The 19,175-nt window shown below is 39.8% G+C and overlaps 1 protein-coding gene across 2 annotated transcripts in view; it reads left to right on the top strand.

The window, feature by feature from the left end:
* The window catches only part of SMURF2 (SMAD specific E3 ubiquitin protein ligase 2), a 66,686-nt gene extending 47,627 nt beyond the window's left edge, over positions 1-19,059 (top strand). For both annotated transcript variants that reach the window (XM_063351701.1, XM_063351702.1), the window contains 10 exons: positions 1,992-2,150; positions 6,499-6,706; positions 8,211-8,314; positions 9,834-9,948; positions 10,368-10,546; positions 10,969-11,106; positions 11,329-11,449; positions 12,869-13,070; positions 14,801-14,876; positions 15,202-19,059. In XM_063351701.1, the coding sequence (XP_063207771.1) occupies positions 1,992-2,150; positions 6,499-6,706; positions 8,211-8,314; positions 9,834-9,948; positions 10,368-10,546; positions 10,969-11,106; positions 11,329-11,449; positions 12,869-13,070; positions 14,801-14,876; positions 15,202-15,301 (1,402 nt within the window). In that variant the 3' untranslated portion in view covers positions 15,302-19,059. The remainder of the gene's footprint in view (positions 1-1,991; positions 2,151-6,498; positions 6,707-8,210; positions 8,315-9,833; positions 9,949-10,367; positions 10,547-10,968; positions 11,107-11,328; positions 11,450-12,868; positions 13,071-14,800; positions 14,877-15,201) is intronic.
* Positions 19,060-19,175: the final 116 nt, after the last annotated feature.

The raw sequence follows: 19,175 nt of genomic DNA, 5'->3' as shown, positions 1-19,175 counted from the left end.
TTAAAAACAGGAAGGTTTTCCATTTGAGTATAGTAGCAAACATCTAAAAATGCACAAGCTTTTTTACAGCAGGTTTCCTGTTACAGAGCAGAAATTAATATTTATTTTCTTCATAATGCTCTAACACTGATATTCCTAGAGCAATCATATATGCTTTCACGCATCTCATTAGCAGCATATAATGAGAAATAACGTGGGGGAGAGGGGCAAACAGGTAGAGAAGCTGAGAGAGCCTGACCTGTGATTAAAATACTCCAACTGCTGTTTCTGTTGTGGCTATTTCAACACTTAGGAGAAAATAAATCTGAAGTAAGTGTCGTTTTAGTTTAGCGTCCTTATTTACACGATACAGCAGTGTACATATTGTACATGTGATCATTTCTGATGTGTTTGAAAGCAAAGAAGGGTAACAGGAAAACTATTGTTAGCTTCTGATTGGTCTTTAAAAAAAAAAATAAATAAAAGAAATCCTGTTGAAAATTATTGCCTCCTAAAGTCTGGGGATGGTGTTGTGAAATCATGTGTGCAGTTTGAAATTGGCAGCCAGTGTTGGCATTTAGGAGAATTGTAGCAACTTTGTCAGTTGCTGCTGGTGTTCATTCTCATGGAAGTGGATTTTGGATATGCCAGGAAGGTTGAAGTGCCTCACGGCCAGAACTACGTTGCATTTTTCCAATGATTCTTTTGTTTTTATTGCTACTTTTGTGTTACAAGACTATACTTTGCTTTGATGCATTATCCGTAGACTTGAGTGTGCGATACAGCTGGCAGCTGGGCATTAGGAAGTCCATGACTTCCGTATCATATAAAACTAGAAACTAGATTTATCTAACAAAATTATATTAGATCTAATCCTTAAGTTTGTGGTGTAATAGTTTTGTATGAAATCTAAGTTAGTGCTGGTGTTAGGTGTGGTAGCAGAAACTGCATGAGCGTCACTGAGCACAAAATTTGGCTGTTTGCTTGAGGCCAGAGTTTATGTCATTTCTAAGGAATATTGTATTTTTATGCTAATATGCCGGAGTCATTTAGTTAATAAAAATAATCCCTGCAGTTCAGCAGCACTGTGTGTGTGGGTAATATCAGCAGAAGTTCAATTCCAGAGCCTTGTGTTTCCATTAGTGGCTTCTCAGCCTTTTGAGTCCGTGCAGACGGCGTCTTTTTAGCCCTTCTGCCCCTCGGCTCTTTCCAGCCCTCAACTCCGTCATGCTGGGAGATCTGAAGACTTCCCTCATGCCATGAAGTGCAGCTCTTCTTAAAGGTGTATCTGAGGTGTGGATTATATACGTGAAAAATGAGTACGCTTACATTTTTTGAAGACTAGTATTTGTTTTCAGTGAACCTCCAGAATGAATCTACATCTTCCTGATTTCAGCAGAATTTTCTTGAGACCTGTGAAGCGATCTCTGTGCTGCTCAGTGCGGAGCTGAGTCATTGTTCATATAATACTTTATTTGAAATATTCTGTTAGAGAGCTGTTTGCTTCCCACTAGCATTTGGGGTTTTGGGGCAAAACCGCCTGTGGCATACACACACATCCCATGCGTAATTCTTCATGGAAAGTATAACTCTTCAGAAATACAGTTTTGTTTTGTAGGAGTTTTTGAAGTGTGATTCAGAGTTCCTTACATGACTAATGTTGTTTTAAAAATGTTTTCTGTCAGCATTGGTGTAGAACTGCAATTCCATTTTGGCAAATATGGCAGCGGTCTTTATTTTTGTTTTAAGCCTCTATTAATTTAACATCTGAAGTTAGTTTGTAGACATGAAGGTTATTTGATAAGAATTTTTTCCCCACGGCATGTGTTCTGGGGTGTGTGTTTTTTCTTTGGTGGGCTTGCACCTTGGGAGTAGAGATTCCAGCTGAACAGATCAAGTTTCTGAAACAATACATTTTCTCAGACTTCATGGAATTGTTCTGTTACATTTACGCTTGTTTGGCTCGGAGGCCAAATGCTGAGGTATTTTTCATTTTATATTTGTTTTCACAGGGATCTTAGCAACATCAATTGTGAAGAGCTTGGTCCACTGCCTCCTGGATGGGAGATCCGAAATACAGCAACAGGCAGAGTTTATTTTGTTGACCATAACAACAGGACAACGCAGTTTACAGATCCACGGCTATCTGCTAACTTGCATTTAGTCTTAAAGTAAGCCGAAAGTTTCCGGCATGTGTTGAGGGTAATAGGGCAAAGAAAGTGATTCTTGAGGGGTGCCAGATTTTATATCAAGATGTATTCTGCCATTCAGTGGTACATAAAGCATATTAGTGGTGTTCTTGAACATGCTAACAACTTACTCTGTTACACAGCAAACAAAACAGGTTTGATTGTTCTTGGGGGAAAAAAATAATCTCTAGCAGCATTTAGGCAGGAATGTGGCTGTTGTGATGCCGGGAGTTTGGGGCAGCAGGGGGGAAGCAAGTGCTGTCTGGTGAGAAAGATTTGCCGATAGAATTTTTTCTAACAGCAAGAGAGACGCTTTCTTTCCTCTTCTTTGTATGTCACACTACTTCCAGTTATGGACTACTTGTTTTAAAATACGAGGTTGCATTCATTAGGCAGTGGTATGAAATACTGATGAGTTAAGCCCGGATGCACACGTGCCCAGCCATTCTCCTGGAATAAAGGAGAAATATTTTAGCTCCCACCTTCAGTTTTAGATTAAGGCTAGTTGAGATATTCTCAAAATAAGAGCCCGATAATTTAACTCAGAAAAAAATAATCAAACAAGAACTGTATTTTTTCTGCCTTAGTGTTTCCATGTCCCATTTTCGTATTGCAGGTTTTTAAGAGAAGGGGAAACTCAAAAGAATTCTGGCTCTTGTTTTTATTCCCTAGGGACTCATTTCACACTGGGGGTCCTCTACTAAAAATGGAACCCAAAAAAGCAAACAAACATTTCTTTTATTTTGTGTAGACGTGGCTATCAGTTTCTGCAAGCCATTCAGGAGTTTGACTCGTATTGTTTTTCCTACTAACACCTTTTTATACTCTTGGGAAACACCTGTAAAGTATTGAGTAGGTGTTAAGTGGAAGAAACAATGAAGAGTTGGGTAGACAGAAAGCCCTGCAGCCCTGGGCAAGAGTAAGCAGGAGGAATAGTCCTTTTAAGGAAGTGAATCATTGGGAAGAAAAGCTGAAGGAAAGAATAATGGGAACAAGCGCTGAAAAGACAAAGCCGAGGAATGGAAAGTAATATGCGGGAGGTCAGCATATCTTTTGTGTAATACATAAAAGCTGGCTAGCCTTCTCTACCCAATATACATTTGAATTTAACAGTCCAGAAGGGAGAAGAGTCTAAATATTGACAAACATGTATTTTGTTTAGAGAAATCATTCCTTATATATGTGTATATTACAGAACTTCAGTAAGCTCCCATCCTCCAGACGCTGGCACTTTTGGTGGGGTTTTTTTTGTTTTTTGTTTTTTTTTTTAAAATTTAAAACGAAGAAATCACTACTAATTTTAGCCGAATTTAGATTGGTAGTTTCAAATGACCGTGGTCTTGGAAAAAAAACAGCGGAGGAGCATGTTCTTGTTTGAAACACAGAAAAGTTCATTAAATTAATTCATATTTAGATACTTGACCCGAATAAAAACTTCAGACCCTCTTACTTACAATAGTCCAATTCTTAAACTGTAGAAAATTCAGTTAACTGGACTATATTTGAAATGCTGTCCTTCCCAGGTAGGTTTATTTTTAAGTGGCAGTAGGGTGGCAGTAGCTAGTTCGACGGGGATTGTGGAGGACAAATACATAGCTAGCTTTGTTATCTGGAAAATCCAATTTGACTTTCAAGTTCCAGAATCACAGAACCATTTTGCATTTATTTAAGTTTAAAGTACTGCTACAGTGTGCTGAAGTTTTTCATTTGTACATCTGTCTTTCATTAGGGAAGGATTTCAGAAATTCAACCAACAGTGTCATCAGCAAAGTCTGCTGCCTGATAAATCTTTTCTGGTGTTTATTCTTTTATTGCACCAAACAGGATATGTGAAAGCTTTTTTCTTCCCCCCCACCCCCTTCCCCTGCCTCCCCTTAAGCCCACCTCCTTAATTGTTCTTAAAAGTTTGCCTTAGGGCCTGTCATTTTCTAAATTATCTGAGAAATAAGTTTAGATTTGGGTGGGATGGGTGTGATAGTGTTTTAGGTTCAAAGGCATAAGAAAATGTTTATTCTCAGTGATACTGACTTTTCTAATCGAGCTGAGTAAAGCAGTTTGTTCTTCCAGTGATGATGTTATAAGTTATGAAAATAATCAAATTTGTAACCCAGTTCTGTTTAAAAATATTGGCCAAGAATTTGTGATAGGTTTTGATAGTTATGGCACCTGAAAAGTACTTAGCTGTATCGTTAAAGCACTGTACAGAGTCAAGCATAGTCATTCAGCTGTGAAAACAAACTAAGAAATTAGATTTAATTACTTTAAGCACTGCAGGTTGTTTAGCTAATACTGCACTGATTATTTTTACTCTAATATGGAGGAAGGCATTTTATTTTTGTCCTCCTAGTGCTGCCCTAGTTTATCTTGGTTTAATTTGATGCATAGATCTTAAATTCTTGTTCGTTTCAGTGATGACGTTTTCTTTAAGACTGACACTGACTAGTTTGTGTTTAGGGGACTGGTTCTTTTGTGCTGTTAAAGGTAGTACGAGTGTGTGCTCACTTTAGTATGTAGTTATCACCTTCTCTAGTAGGAAGGAATACAAGGAATATTTTCACATGTTCATTCTTATGGAATTAGAAAGTTCAGAAGATAAAACAACTATTTTGCTTTAATTTGTATATCAAGTAAATACAGCTAAGTGAGACTCATTTAAAACTAGTCACAAGTGAACAGAAATGACCATGCATGTAGCACAAACGACATAGAGCCATGGTCTGGAACCACGTCAGGTGTGTGTCTCTAAATTATTGTAATGACTTGGTTTCTCAGGAATGACTTAAAATAACTGTAATCTACTGTAAGACCAATGGGATCAGCTTGAGAATAAAGTTAAGGTAGCCTTATCCTAAAAAAAAACAACCAAACAAAACCAACCAAAAAAAAAACCTAACCAGAAACAAACAACAAAACACAGTAAAACTAACAAAATTGAGTAAGCTAACTTCTGCAGTTCTGCATCCCAGGGCATAGTAGCAAAGTAGGATTTCTCTGCATTATTCCCTCCTCAGGGCCCAGGAATAAAGAGGTATTAGTATTAACATTAAGCTTTGAGTTACTGCTGAGGTGATCTGTAGTGTGTGCCATTGCAGGGCTTTCTAAATGTTAGGCTTGTAAGACTACTGATAAAGATTTCCTGCTCACCTGGTGTTAGTTTCCCTTGAGGGTGGTTTGTGAAGAATTGCTTTAAATAGAAGGTTTGCAAATAAGAGAATAGCTGTCAGAACCACAAGGCAAACTGGGAACACCTCCCCCCCCCCCCTTTTTTTTTTCAATTGCCAATTCTGAATGTTCCTGTGGTAAAAGCCTGCTGGAGTTGGTTGGCCAGGAGAGCTTTCTAGTAGACCTTGTTTCAAAACAGACAATAGGCTGAAATTTTAAAATATATTGAAACTGTGTTTGGTTCCATCTGATATTTTTTGGTCTTTGATGTTGAAAAAAAAATTTATTAACATTCCACTGGAGAACATTCTGAATTGTAACCTTTCTTATTATCCAGTAAATTCAGGGTATTCTCATGTGTTCCACACAGAGATGTTCTTCTCATGGTTTAGGTAAAATACAGCTTTTATCCTGTGTTGTTTGGAGATGCCATACTAAAAAGCTATAAAAATATCCACTTACCGTGGTCAAGAAATTACATTAGAGAGGACATCTCTGCAACACAATTAATTTACTTTTCCTAGTAAGAAGTCAGATTTACAAAATCTCTTAGAATTGCTAGTAAAAATACTTGTTTATCTGTGCCAATTAGTTACATGTGAACTCCCACATTCCTGTGGTCCAGACTAGGCCAGGTACAAGGGACAAGGGCCCCGCCAAGCTGCCAGTACAAACATCTTTTTGTAAGCTTACTCTTTTTCAGACAAGCCATTTAAAACAGACGATGGTATTGACTGTAAATTAGAGGCATAGTGTTTGGCAGATCCCTGAATTTTAAAATGGAGGAAGGCAAAACATGCAAAGGAAATATGGAAACGGTATCTGAGAAATTCAGTGTCAGCAGCTTAGTAGTAAAATTGTATGGATAATACCTTATTATATAGTGCTGCAACCTTTTACATACTTTGTAGAGTAGTACTAATAGAAATAACAAGCCCTAAAAATAACTGATAGTTGCCAACAAAGACAGAAGCATATGTCTTTAGTCAGGATAAAATCTCTCTGAATTTATTTTTTTACCGGGCCCAGAGAATTTTAGCGTAATCACAGTAGTAATCATAGTAAATTGAAAGCAGTTTAGTTACAAAGCCTTAACCTTTAAGAAACATCTGAAGAAAGTTGGGGACGTGTGACGTGAATGTCTGCAAACAGCTGTGTTTGTTTCTAGCCGCCAGAATCAACTCAAAGACCAGCAGCACCAGCAGCAGCAGGTCGTGTCCCTGTGTCAGCTTCCCGACGAGGCCGAGTGTCTGACCGTGCCGCGCTACAAGCGAGACCTAGTGCAGAAACTCAAGATCCTCAGGCAAGAGCTGTCACAGCAGCAACCTCAAGCTGGCCATTGTCGTATTGAGGTCTCCAGGGAAGAGATTTTTGAGGTAATTTGAGAATTTGACCCATTTCTTAACATTGAGGGAAGGGGAGGAGGGTTCTTCAGATTTCATCTGAGTGACTTTAGACAGTTATGGAGTTAAAGCTGGAATTTTACGGGTGGCAAATGGGAAGAGGAAGCATTTCAAGGGGATGTTAAGAAGGGTTGTGTAATTAAAGTAGATGTATTTACCCTGTAGAGAAGCAGAAAAATGAGGAAAGCTTTCCCTGTGGCTGGAGATGTAGAGACTGTGTCAGGGACTGAGGAAGGAGTCCCAGCACTTCACATCTTTGAAGATACTGTCTCACTTCTTGGGTATAAGAACGCTGATGTCTGTTACAGAGGGAATCTTACAAATTGAAATCGTTGGTGATCTTTGATCTATTGTAACTTAGGTAAAATTACTATTGAATAGCGTTCTCTTTGTAGTCTGGATTACTTAACATCTCTCTCAGTTCTGGTTGATTCCCCCTTCTGAGAATTAGACCAATTTTATGAATTGTCTAGGCTTTTGAATGACCTGGGATATCTGCATTTTATTTTGTGACACTATTCAGCAGAATAATTCTGCTGAATTGATTAAACGCAGTTATAATTCATTGGCTTTTTCTGCAGAACAGTCAGTCGCCTTGAGAACTTTATCAGCCATCCCACCCATCCCTGTTGCTTTTTACCCCACCCGCAAACTTGACAGCCCTACTGTGTTGTCACAGTTTTTTTCCCAGCCAAGAAAGATTTGTGTTGGTCTTCCCTTTGGAGACGGTCAAATCACTTCATAATCAGCTGAAAAAGAAAGGGAGGAAAGGCTGCTGTACTGCAGCGCAAACTATATGTTCTTGTTCTGAAAGCGAAGTTGAGTATGTTGGGTCCCAGACACACCTGCCTCTTGTGGTCTGCAAAGCTGAAGACTGGGGCACCAATACTGGACATAAATAAAAACTAGACGTATTTGTTTGAATTCCTTTTTAAAAATCAGCATTCATTTTGCCTCTTTCGGCTTTCTTTTTGTGTTTTCTTGCTGAAGTCTTATGATAAAGGAGTAATTCCGTAGATCTGCTGGGCTGGCGTTGGTGCTTCTGTTCTTAAGATGCTTCCTGAAGGTTTGCACGTGCGTTATACCCAGAGTAGAAGCTCCATTGTTGGCTTTTCACACTGCAAAATTTCTGAGCCTTTATGCAAAACAAAAGGAGTTTACTGACATAGATTTTAATTTCTTTATAAGTTACGTGAGAAAGAGAGAGAGATTGTTCTGATCACTGGACACCTCTGCAAATTTAGCAGAAGGTGGTGGTTCTCACATATCTGTTTTACTTAACAAGTGTTACCACATTTGTAGAAAACTAAGTAACAGTCTGTGATTTGAGAGGCTCGTTAGTATCTAGGAAAATAGTATCCCCCTTAATAGTATCCCCTTCGGACCTAGAGTCTGAGAATCCCTTCATTTCTAACAAACAGTAGTAGCTTCTTGTCTGAAATAGCAGTTAATAAAAGAAAGCGTTTTGTGTTTACAGGAATCCTACAGGCAAGTCATGAAGATGAGGCCAAAAGACCTGTGGAAACGATTAATGATAAAATTTCGTGGGGAGGAAGGCCTTGATTATGGAGGTGTTGCCAGGTAAACAGTCTGTCCTCTGTCTCTTCCCCTGCACCCCAAGCCCACCACCTACACCTGTGCTTTGAGTCCTAAACCAGCCTTCTGTCAGCCCTGTTTCTCTTTACATTATTCTTATTTATATTTATTTCTGTAACAGATTGTATGTGTGAAGAATATATTTTCAGATAGTGTTTTAAAGGGAAAACTGCATCAAAAAAAGAACTAATTTATTGTAAATGAATCAAAGTGCGTGTTACAGATCGCATCAGATGTCTATCGCATGCATGACAGGCTTTTGGTATCTATTGAAATGACTGTATTTTTCTTCGGTTAGTAAAGCTTGGGTATCTGAGAATTTATGCCACTAAATACTCAGCTTTGTGGCATAACTTTGATCACAAATTATGCTTTATTGCAAATTGTCACTACTGTTTGAAGCAAAATGTTAAAAACTAGCAGTTAGTAGGGAACTACAGTCTGTCAGGAGTCTATGAGGTTATTTTTCACTTGTTTATAAAAAGTGATGTAATTGTATGAAGATATTCTTCACGTGTTAAAACAGCATTAGGAATTGTACCGGCCAGTTGCACGGATGCTGGTTTCGCTTCAGTGAAAATATTCCCCACCTCTGGCATGGGGATCCGCTCTAAATCAGCGTTGACTCATTCAGGAGTATTCGTTGTTTACATTGCACTGCATTTTTTTACCATTAGTGTTCATTCCAAAGTACAGACGATGCTCCCAAACAGCCCATCCCCTGCATCTGCCCTTGGCCTACGGCAAGTGACAGCTGGGCCCCAGGCTGTTACGCTGCCCGTGTCTTCAGGGGCTTGCAAATGGCCAACAGAGTCTTCACTTCATCCATTCCTAAATATTTTAACATGCTAATTAGCCATAACTAGTAAAACAGTCTTGTTGAGTCAATTACTACTAATTGTTTGGTAATAGTGTTTAAAATAAAGAAGTTATGGGTGTTATTGTGCGCTATTTTCCAAAGTATCTGCTCGTATTTTCCAGTGTGGCTCTTGTTCCTGGTCTGTATGTCGTGGAGCCTTTGCCATCTCCCATACATGAATAGAGGAAGACCAAACTAGAAAGTGTTATGGTTTTCCCAGTTCTTAGACCGTTACTTACCAATTTGTGAACGTGTAATTAAAATTATTACATCTGTTACCTGAAGACGGGTTGTATTAAAAGCCTTGACTCAAAGATCTCTGTAGTACAGTCCATAGAATACGTAGTGTCTTGTTGCAGTGCGCGATGGATGAAGGAGAATCACTGTCAGAAACTCTCCTGGAAATAAGTAACCTGGAGAAAAATCTTGGAAAGCCAGGAAGTACATCAGTTGTCCGGGGGTGTGCAATTACTGAGCCAGTAAAAATAATTCTGACCTCAGCCTTACCTAAGCATGATCAGAGAGAACTTCTTTCACATTTGTGTTTAACAGTAAGATTTAATAAAATCACACTATTCTGAAAAGATTCCCAATGTAGGAATGTATTTGTCTAAAGTACACAATAAATTATTTTCTTTTCTTCAGGGAGTGGCTCTACCTATTGTCCCATGAAATGCTGAATCCATATTACGGTCTTTTCCAATATTCCCGAGATGATATCTATACGCTGCAAATCAACCCAGACTCTGCAGTCAACCCGGTACGACTAGTAACGAGCTCTGTAAATGATTGGTTTGTGACTAGAAGTTAAATACATCTGGAGAATGTTCTAGACGTAGGAACCTAATTCTCACATTAGTATTGCTAGAGACTGAATTTGTGCAATAATATGATAATTTCTTTTTAGTACCGATCAAAGAAACTTCTCAAATGTGTTTCTCTGTAAGATGTTGATTTCTGTTTCCTTTGGGAGACATTAAGTTTATTTTGATTCTTAGTAGCAAGACTTCTGGCCTGGAAGCAGTATACTCAATGTGCTTTGTATAAAACAAAACAAAAAGCTCTGGATGCGTTGGGCTTTTTATCTTTTCTTCGTATTGAAATTGTGTTTCATATTCAGCAGATACAACCTGCAGTTCTTTTTTAGCCGAATGGCTTAGTCTCTCCTTTCAATTCTAGGAACACTTATCCTATTTCCATTTTGTTGGCCGGATCATGGGGATGGCTGTGTTTCACGGACACTATATTGACGGGGGCTTCACGTTGCCTTTCTACAAGCAGTTGCTAGGGAAGCCAATTACTTTGGATGATATGGAATTGGTTGACCCTGATCTTCATAACAGCTTGGTCTGGATCCTGTACGTACTCCGTATTCTGTCTTACAGCCTTAGAATTCTGTCTCCGTTAACGTTCTTAAATGCAGTTGAAACGAAGTATATTTTGCTCTCCTGCTCAGGCAGACTTAGGAAACATCTTTCTTGCGCAATTCAACTTCTTTAAAGGCTTAACATGCTGAAGGTATTCAAATTTGTGGTGCGGGGTGGGATACATCATAAATTTCAATTTATTAATTTTGTCTATTATTAACAGTAACATGTTATTAAAATATAACATTGAAACTTTGATACTGGTTTTAAAATATAGCAAAAATGTACGTTCACCTTTTGCTATCGAAATGCTATTGAAAAACTAAATTGTGCTGTCTGACAGATACATTATGGCTGTAATATATTTGCAGAATAAGTTTTCACTGAGTCACTTGCTTATTTCTTTCCACCAGTGAGAATGATATCACGGGGGTCTTAGACCATACGTTTTGTGTAGAACACAACGCATACGGGGAAATTATTCAACATGAACTGAAACCCAATGGCAAAAGCATCCCTGTGACAGAGGAAAACAAAAAGGAATACGTCAGGTACATCAATATCTATTCCAAAGTTTTTTATACTTCCTGTGGTGGGGAGCAACTCTTACTTACTTGAAGTAATTAACAGAGTGTGGTGGTGGTGGTTTTTCCCGAAGCGGTAGTGGTGTGTGTATTCCTGTCAGTAAGGTCATTTTTTTTTTGGCTGGATAAATTGCAGGTTTATGGTATTTGAATAAATCTTTCACAAAACCAATTTGCGCTTGCTTGCAGACTTTATGTAAACTGGCGGTTTTTACGAGGAATTGAAGCTCAGTTTCTGGCTCTACAGAAGGGATTTAATGAAGTAATCCCACAACATCTGCTGAAGACATTTGATGAGAAAGAGTTAGAGGTCAGTCCACTAATGTTACGTTACGTCGTCAAGTGTAACAACGCAAGCCCGAGGCATTCTTCTGAGGCTGAGTAACAGGCGAAGTTGTGTCCCCAGTGCTTTAGGGGTTTGCAGGTGCGCTGTTGCAAGAAATACAGTTAGTGTAAGGGGTGGCCAGGTCACGCAGTCACTGAGGCTGCCTGTGCCTTCCGCTCAGAGCCAGGAGAGTGTTTCCCAAGGCAACGTTTCATAGCAACAGCAGAAGCGGTAGAAGAGGAGACCCTCTCCTGTACCTGGCGACCCAGGTGAACCTATGGAGAAGCAGCTGCAGTGACCTCAGATCCTTTTGGAGAGCGTTAACTCCAGCAGAGGTGGTGGCGCATATTTCTCGCGGTGCAGTTTCACGATATTAAATTCAGTGCTGCCAGGAAAATAGTCTGTCGCTCCCTTCCACCTCCCACCGCGTGCTCCCGGCCCTGACTTTGGTGTCAGGCAGCTCTGTGGTTTCGCAGGGCTGAGTTATGCCAGACTAAATTGGCCCTGTAAATACAGCATAAGGAAAGGTGCTGTCTGGTGCCGTCACCGACAAATGGGCTGCAAAAGGTCAAGATCAGCATCCAAACAATATCCTTTCAAGGCAAATCCCATAGATCCCAAGCTTGTTTTAAAACTGAATTCTAATATACAGTCTGTTAGCTGTGGGGCTGAGGTTTTTGCTATAGAAAATGGCCACAAGGTAAATTATTCATGCTTCCCTCTGTTCGCTGCACTAGAATGTCAGTGACTGCTCTTCTCTTAGCCTGAATATTCTCATTCATCAGCAGTGAGACAGCCATTCTGTTAACCCAGAATCATTTTGCAGATGCAGGGTAAGAGGGGACGATCCAGTGTTCTTAACCACTAGAAAATGTCCTCATAATCATATTCCTGTTGAGATTAAATGGGATCCATTGTGGATCTCTGTTTTAGAAGCACTGAAAGCTCTCCATCAGGAGAGAAGCCTGATTTGTATTACGTGTGTGGTGTGACAAGAACAAGATTACTTCTGAGGGTCCAGAGTTGGACCAGCCGAACGCAGCCTTAGCTATGCTTCAGAAGGAAATGCCGAGTTCAGATGCGAATTATGTGAGCGCTTTCACACACGCGTAGAATCTGTGCTTCTCTTATTTAATTGACAGGTCAAGACACTTCCATATAAGCTTATGAAAAGGTTGAGTTTCTTATTTTTTTTAAATTTGAATTGAGACCATTTAAAAAACAGATTGTGCACAAAGATAACATTAAAAAAATAGAAAAGTTACATTTCTGTGTCACTTTAGGTTAGTGAGAGGTTATAACTTGCCTTTGGTATAAAATCTGTCGATGTATCAATTGGCTTGCTCCAAAACCATTTTTCTATTGATGAATGATGAAATATTTCATTCTATTTTAAATTTACAGCTCATCATTTGTGGACTGGGAAAAATTGATGTTAACGACTGGAAGGCAAATACTAGGTTAAAACACTGTACCCCGGACAGCAACATCGTGAAATGGTTCTGGAAAGCCGTGGAGTTCTTCGATGAAGAGAGGAGAGCGCGACTCCTCCAGTTTGTGACCGGCTCGTCCAGGGTGCCTCTGCAGGGCTTCAAGGCGCTACAAGGTGAGGCTTCTCCAGAGGGGACTGTGGGTCCCGCGCTGGGAGGAGGCCGCGGGACACACGGCGGGAGGCTGCCTGGCTGCAGCGTGGCTTTTTAACAGCGGTTTTTAATGGTCTGATGAACAACAGTCACAAATAGTTGTGTCTGTGTGTGTTTGTTACCTTGTTATTCAGCTGTAAATGGCTCTTTTGTTTCAAGTACGCAGTTCCTTCTCTGGCAAGAAGTTCTGATCAGCAGAATCATCTTCATGGGGTTCTCCTTGCGTTTTTTTTGTGGAAGCCTATTTTTTAATTTCTGTCTTTTACAAGCCCTCGTCACCTGTACAGCTCTGGGACCAGAAAACACCAACACGCAGTGTTCTGCGATTGTGACAGCAGAGGCACTTGGTAATGCCGACTGCTTTTATTGTAATCACAGGCAGCCCAGGGATCGGAAGCAATCACCTTAATTACTGACCGGTCTTATGAACTTCAGTCGAAGCTCTGGGTGTGTTGTAGCCGCTCTGGCCGCAGCCCGTTACCCTGAGAAAATGCCCAGGGGAAACACAAACCATTTTAGCAGGTAGAAGATTCCATCAGAACACAAATGCTGCGATACAGCTGCCACACAGAAAAGGCAGTTGCTTTAGAAACCTGTTTGTTCTTCATCATCAGACAGAAGCCCTCGTTTTCTTTTTCCTCTCTTCTTGAGCTCTAAAATGTTCAGGTGCATTAGAAGCTCAGAAATACTGAGTTTTTAAGACCCTAGTTACTTCAAGTAACTAGGTTCATTAAGCACGGCTCTTTAAAGGGTGAGTGTTTAACATTGCAGAGGGTGGAGGGACTAGTTTAGGCAAACTGTAAGAGGTACCCACCTCGGAACAGTGACAAGCTAAATTAGCCGCGCTGTTGGTGTGCCGTCAGTGCGCAGTGCGGGATGTACGTGCTGTCTGGAGAAGGGAAGTAACACCAGTTCAACTGGACCTGCGCTGCACGTCTCGGCGTGACGGTACCCGCTCTCCTTTGGACGCGAACACGAAGGTTGTCAGGTTTTGGGCCGAGTTGTACTGGTACAGCACGAGCGGCTGTTCTTTAACAGCAGAGTCCCCATGAGACAGACTGGCCCCTGGATCATACTCTTTATTGTCTGTCTGCTCGGGAGAGAATTCCGGTTTTGCTGAGGTTGGGGCATTCGTAGTCTCTTCTGTCCTTTGTGAAATCTTCGACGTACGTTAAGTCTGAAAGTCTGCTGTGCTGCAGTCTTTTCTCTTTAGCAGGGAGATTAGGGGGATCTCGGTATAGTCACATTAATTGAACAAAATTATAAGAAGTTGGGATTTTGACTCCTGTATGGAATTTGAATGGAATTGTCCACTACTGCCTGTTATAAAATGGGGACAGATACAGCTGAGTAAGTTTTGTTCTCTGGGAAGGGTGAGAGAAGTTAAATTAAAAACTGTTAGAATTATGTAGTGCCCTGTGTAAAATAGGTATCGTATTTTTCCCTATCAATGCGTTGTTCTTCTTTATCTTTCAATGGTTTAAATAACTGGATCGTTATCCCGTGTGGGTGAGAGGAGGAGTCTGTCTGATAGGCACTGTGAGTGTAAATGTTTTTCCTGCCTGTTTATGACTGTAGCTTTCTTTGTGCATATCTTCGCTCTTTTTGTGGTTTTAGTTACTTTGTTGAGTACAACAAAGAAATTGCACATTGCGCAACACAGCAGTAGCAGAGATCTTCTCTGGCTTTTCAGGTGCTGCAGGCCCACGACTATTTACAATCCACCAGATCGATGCCAGCACTAATAACTTGCCGAAAGCTCACACCTGGTAAGAGTTTTTCAGGCCTCTGTTGGGATATGGTGATTAAGATCAATTTGCTGTCTCTCTCTCTCTTTTTTTTTTTTTCTTTTTTCCCCCCTCCTTTTCTGACATAATAAACACTTTCCATTATAGAGTAGTAAAGGTGTGAAAACTAGGGACTGCTTTAGAGATTGCTTTTACATATATATGTATATATGAAGTTCTGTTGGGTTGGCCTTGTTAAGTATCGTTTTGTCATTGTTTCAAGTACATTAAATGAAGCGTAAGAGAACTTTGCTGGGTGATGCTTGGCATGCCAGGGAGCTGAGACTCTTCTGCCTTCTCTCCGCAGCTTTAACCGAATAGACATTCCTCCTTACGAAAGCTACGACAAGCTGTACGAGAAGCTGCTAACTGCCATTGAAGAAACGTGTGGGTTTGCTGTGGAATGACCCTTCGCAGCCCTACCTGAGACTCTATTTATACTCCTGTCAGCCAGAAAGCCCTTCCCTCAGCCAAGACTCAAGAAATGCTTGAAATACAGGAAACTTTCCCTTTTCTACACTAGGACACTGGGAGGGAAAGGACAACTTTGGAATTTTTTTTTTTTTTTTTTTATTTCAAGAAAATAGGTTCTGTGGTTCCTGCCATAGGATCATTCAGCTGCTATTAAAAACTAATATCTTGAACATACAGAATGCTGACTTTTCCTACATTTCAACAGTTAAGCAGTATTCTATACTTAAAGACTACTACTATTTTTGTAAAAGGTAATCTATTATATTTGCCTACCTGATTTCTATTCTCAGATACCAAGACACAACTTCAGCGGTCGGTACAAGTCACGTTTCAGCCTGTTTTAAATGTATGATACTGAACATCTATACCTGCTATTTTTGGAAAAAATATTTTGGATTATTCTAACTTTGCATAAAATTGGCTGAAAGAATCATTAATCTTTTTAATTAAAGCCACTTACATGTTAACTGCATTTTCTTATAGTAAAACATTATATTCTGCAATGTAAATTCAACTTAAATGTTACCACAGGGGGCTTTTTTATATTTTTCAAGCATGAATTACAAATACGATGTTTTGGGGTCCTATTTATATCACTTGTCAGATTCCTTAAACAGAATTTCTAGTGTGAGTGACACATACTGTATTTGGTACAGTACTTGTGTTAACATGTAGAATAGACCTTTTTTAATGAACAGTAGACGTTTTGATTTTTTTTTAAACCAGCATTTTTCTAACAAGTCCGTGAAGAGTATTTTTTTGTTGCTTTTGACTTTAAACACTGCATTTTTCAACTTTTTAAGTGTGCTGATGAGGTGATATTTGACAGCAGAAGCCTGTCAGCAGTTCGTTTCAGAACCCATCCTGTCCAGTCAACCAAAGTCTGTTTGAATGCAGCCAAATCACATTCTGTAGTTGTCGATGCTAAAGATGTATCAGGTAAAACACGTTGTAATCTTTGTCTAGCTGCTCATGACATGTGGGTTTAAGTTACAACTAAGGAAAAATGGCATATTAACTGCAATGTGTGTAATGTGCTTTGAAAATGAGGTTCTAAAAGCACATAATTTATTGATTGTAGGGATGGAAGTAAATATATATATGAATTATAACATGGGTTGATCTCTTCGAAGGGGAATAAAATGCACTACCAGTAGAGGGAACTGAACTTCGAAGTTAGTTTGGGAATTCTCAGTTAAGATCTGTCTGATCTGCTCGTGGTGTGTAGATTAATCAGTCTGCGTAAGAGATGGTGGCATTCTCCTCTCAGCAGTGGGAATATTTGGAGTAAGTAGCGGGTTTTTTTCCAATCAATGTTGTGGGTTTTTCTAACTTCGGTTACAATTAATCATCAAATCTGCACTGTTCTTACACTGCCAACGAGAAGAAAGTCAAGGGTATTGAAAATGCTAAAAGAATGGGATGTAAAGAGCTGTTCCATTTTTGCAGTGTAAGTCACCCGGTGAACTAGCTCATCTTCTGTCTGTTCTGTGGAGCTTGAACTTAATTTTGTTCTGCCAAATCTGACTGCCACAGCGAGTGAACTACTACTGGATGTTGTGTATTGGAATAGTGGGCAATGGACTACTTTTGTAGAATTGTGGTGAGAATCTGGTGAGCCAAATCCACATGTTCATTTGATTATTATTTTTTTTTGTACAGCTGTTGCGGGAAGGTTTGTTCTAAGAGATGCTTCCCATTCTGGGCTGGCTGCAGAGATGAGGCTACTTAGGGATGTAGACACAAAGCCAAGAAGCTCGCTTTGACAGCCAGGTTTGAAATAGATCAGACCCTTTTTTTTCTTCATTTCAAGGGCCAATTACACTCACGTAAAACGGCCGGTACCTTTGCGTCTGCAGTTGGGATCCCCAGTTCACAGCTTTCGGGCAGTGCCGTTAATGCTCCATCTGGCCAGGTTGCCTGGGAGAGCAAAGTAGGTCGTTGCCCGGTGTGCTTCATCCTCGGTTCTGCCGCCTGTCGTTGGGACCACTGCTTTAGACACTCCCAAAGACCTCTTCGCCCCCGCAAGTTTTGAGGTATGATGTGAATTCCTATTTACAGAGACTTCACAGAGACAGGTTTTGACCACTGTTCACAGGATAGATGCTCCAGTGTTGGAGAAGTGATTTTTTTTGTTTGTTTGTTTGTTTTTTTCTTTTCCTGCTCTTGCTCAGGCTGAAGCCTCCCTGGTCATGAAACATGAAAAATGTAAAATGCAGTTTGATCCAGCTTTGGGGGGGGGTCAGGACTCTTATTAGGTGATTGGAGGGGGGGATACGCTGCTGTTCCCGTTGCACCAGGCAGCTCCCCTCAGCACCAGCTAAGGACTGTCTCTGTAGTGGCTCCCGACCACATCGTCTGTACCCGCCTCCCAGGAACCTTCTCCCTACTTGGGCTGGTAGATTTTTGAATGCATAGTTAGGGCCACCCTTATATCAGAAAAGCTTTTTTGAGGAGGGAGGAGATGAGCTCTGCAGAATATAGACTCTAAATCAGCTGGTAACTACCGTTCGTTTTCACAGCAGCCTTAGCAGAACATCTGCTTGCTCTACCAAACATTTTGGTAGGGCATAGAGAAATCTTTTTAACTGACACAGATAAATATTGTAAATTTAATATATTATAGACAAAAGTAGACAAATCTACATTTGACTTTCCATAGCTGACAGACGAGCATGAATATACCAAGTATTTTGAGTGCCTTTCTACCTTCCTAATGACTGAGAGCTTTAACTAAAGCACCTCGTCGCCTAGTCAGGTGTTTATCTGAAAATGTTAAAGGGTTGATTCCTTTGCAAAATTTTGTTTCAAGATCATGTCAGCTACTTTCCCCTCAAAAAGGTGCTAAGCCTAATCTTGCATTTTAACCTTGGACTTTCACCCCATGATTAATGTGAATATTTATTTCAATGTCTCCCTCTTACTGGGTTTTACTTTATCTAGTCTTTAGTTGTTGTAGAGAGATGTCACATCATGGTTTTATGCTGTTGCTTTTCATTATGAATGTTTAATTATGAACAGTGACTTTTGTAGATTTCAAATATACAGTACACAGTTGAGTTTCAGAGGATTTAATTTCTCGGTGTAAAGAGTTTTGTAATGGTGCTTTGTACAGTATGTATTCTAATTTTTTTTTGCACATAGTTTCAGTTTCCCTAAACTGATTTATTTGTACCAAATTTTTGTGTTGTACTAAAGTCCAGAGCACACAAGCCGTTTTTTAAATTCTTGTTCTACAACACTACATCTGTATTAAACTTCTGGTGCGTTTAAACTGGCTGCATTGATGGAAGTAAAAGCTTTGCTTCTCTGTCATAAGTGTGCATCATACAGCTTCGTGTAGCATGCTCCCATGGCTTCAGATTTTAAACAGCACCACGTAGTTAACAGGTGCCATTTGTTGTACTTTACACTATGTAGTAGGTTTCTGGCTCTACCACATCCTCAGAGCTTTGTCTGTAGTTGTCATTAGTTTATACAAGTGTAACTACTCCTCCACAAACTGACAGTTCTTAGTTTATCATTTCCATTGTATTTATTACAGAGTGTTTTAGCATTGGTATCATTGTACTTTCACCCAGCTGTTACATGAGCTTTAACAAAAAAAATCTGTATAAAATGGTTTTTAAGTACTTAATGTATGTACCCATGCAGAAGTTGAGCAATAAATTGTATGCTGTTTGCACTGTCACAGCATCAATGGTTTTAAAAGTTTTAAGTTTTTCTTAATTACTTCACAATGTAACAGTATAACTTTTAAGTAACTGTTTCAGGAGAAAATACTTAAAACTTGTTGTCTTTCTGTTA

This window comes from Chroicocephalus ridibundus, chromosome 14 (genome assembly GCF_963924245.1).
Source record: "Chroicocephalus ridibundus chromosome 14, bChrRid1.1, whole genome shotgun sequence".
Taxonomy (NCBI): Eukaryota; Metazoa; Chordata; class Aves; order Charadriiformes; family Laridae; genus Chroicocephalus; species Chroicocephalus ridibundus.
The sequence above is the reverse complement of the archived record's forward strand: the minus strand, read 5'-3'. Positions and strand labels throughout refer to the sequence as shown.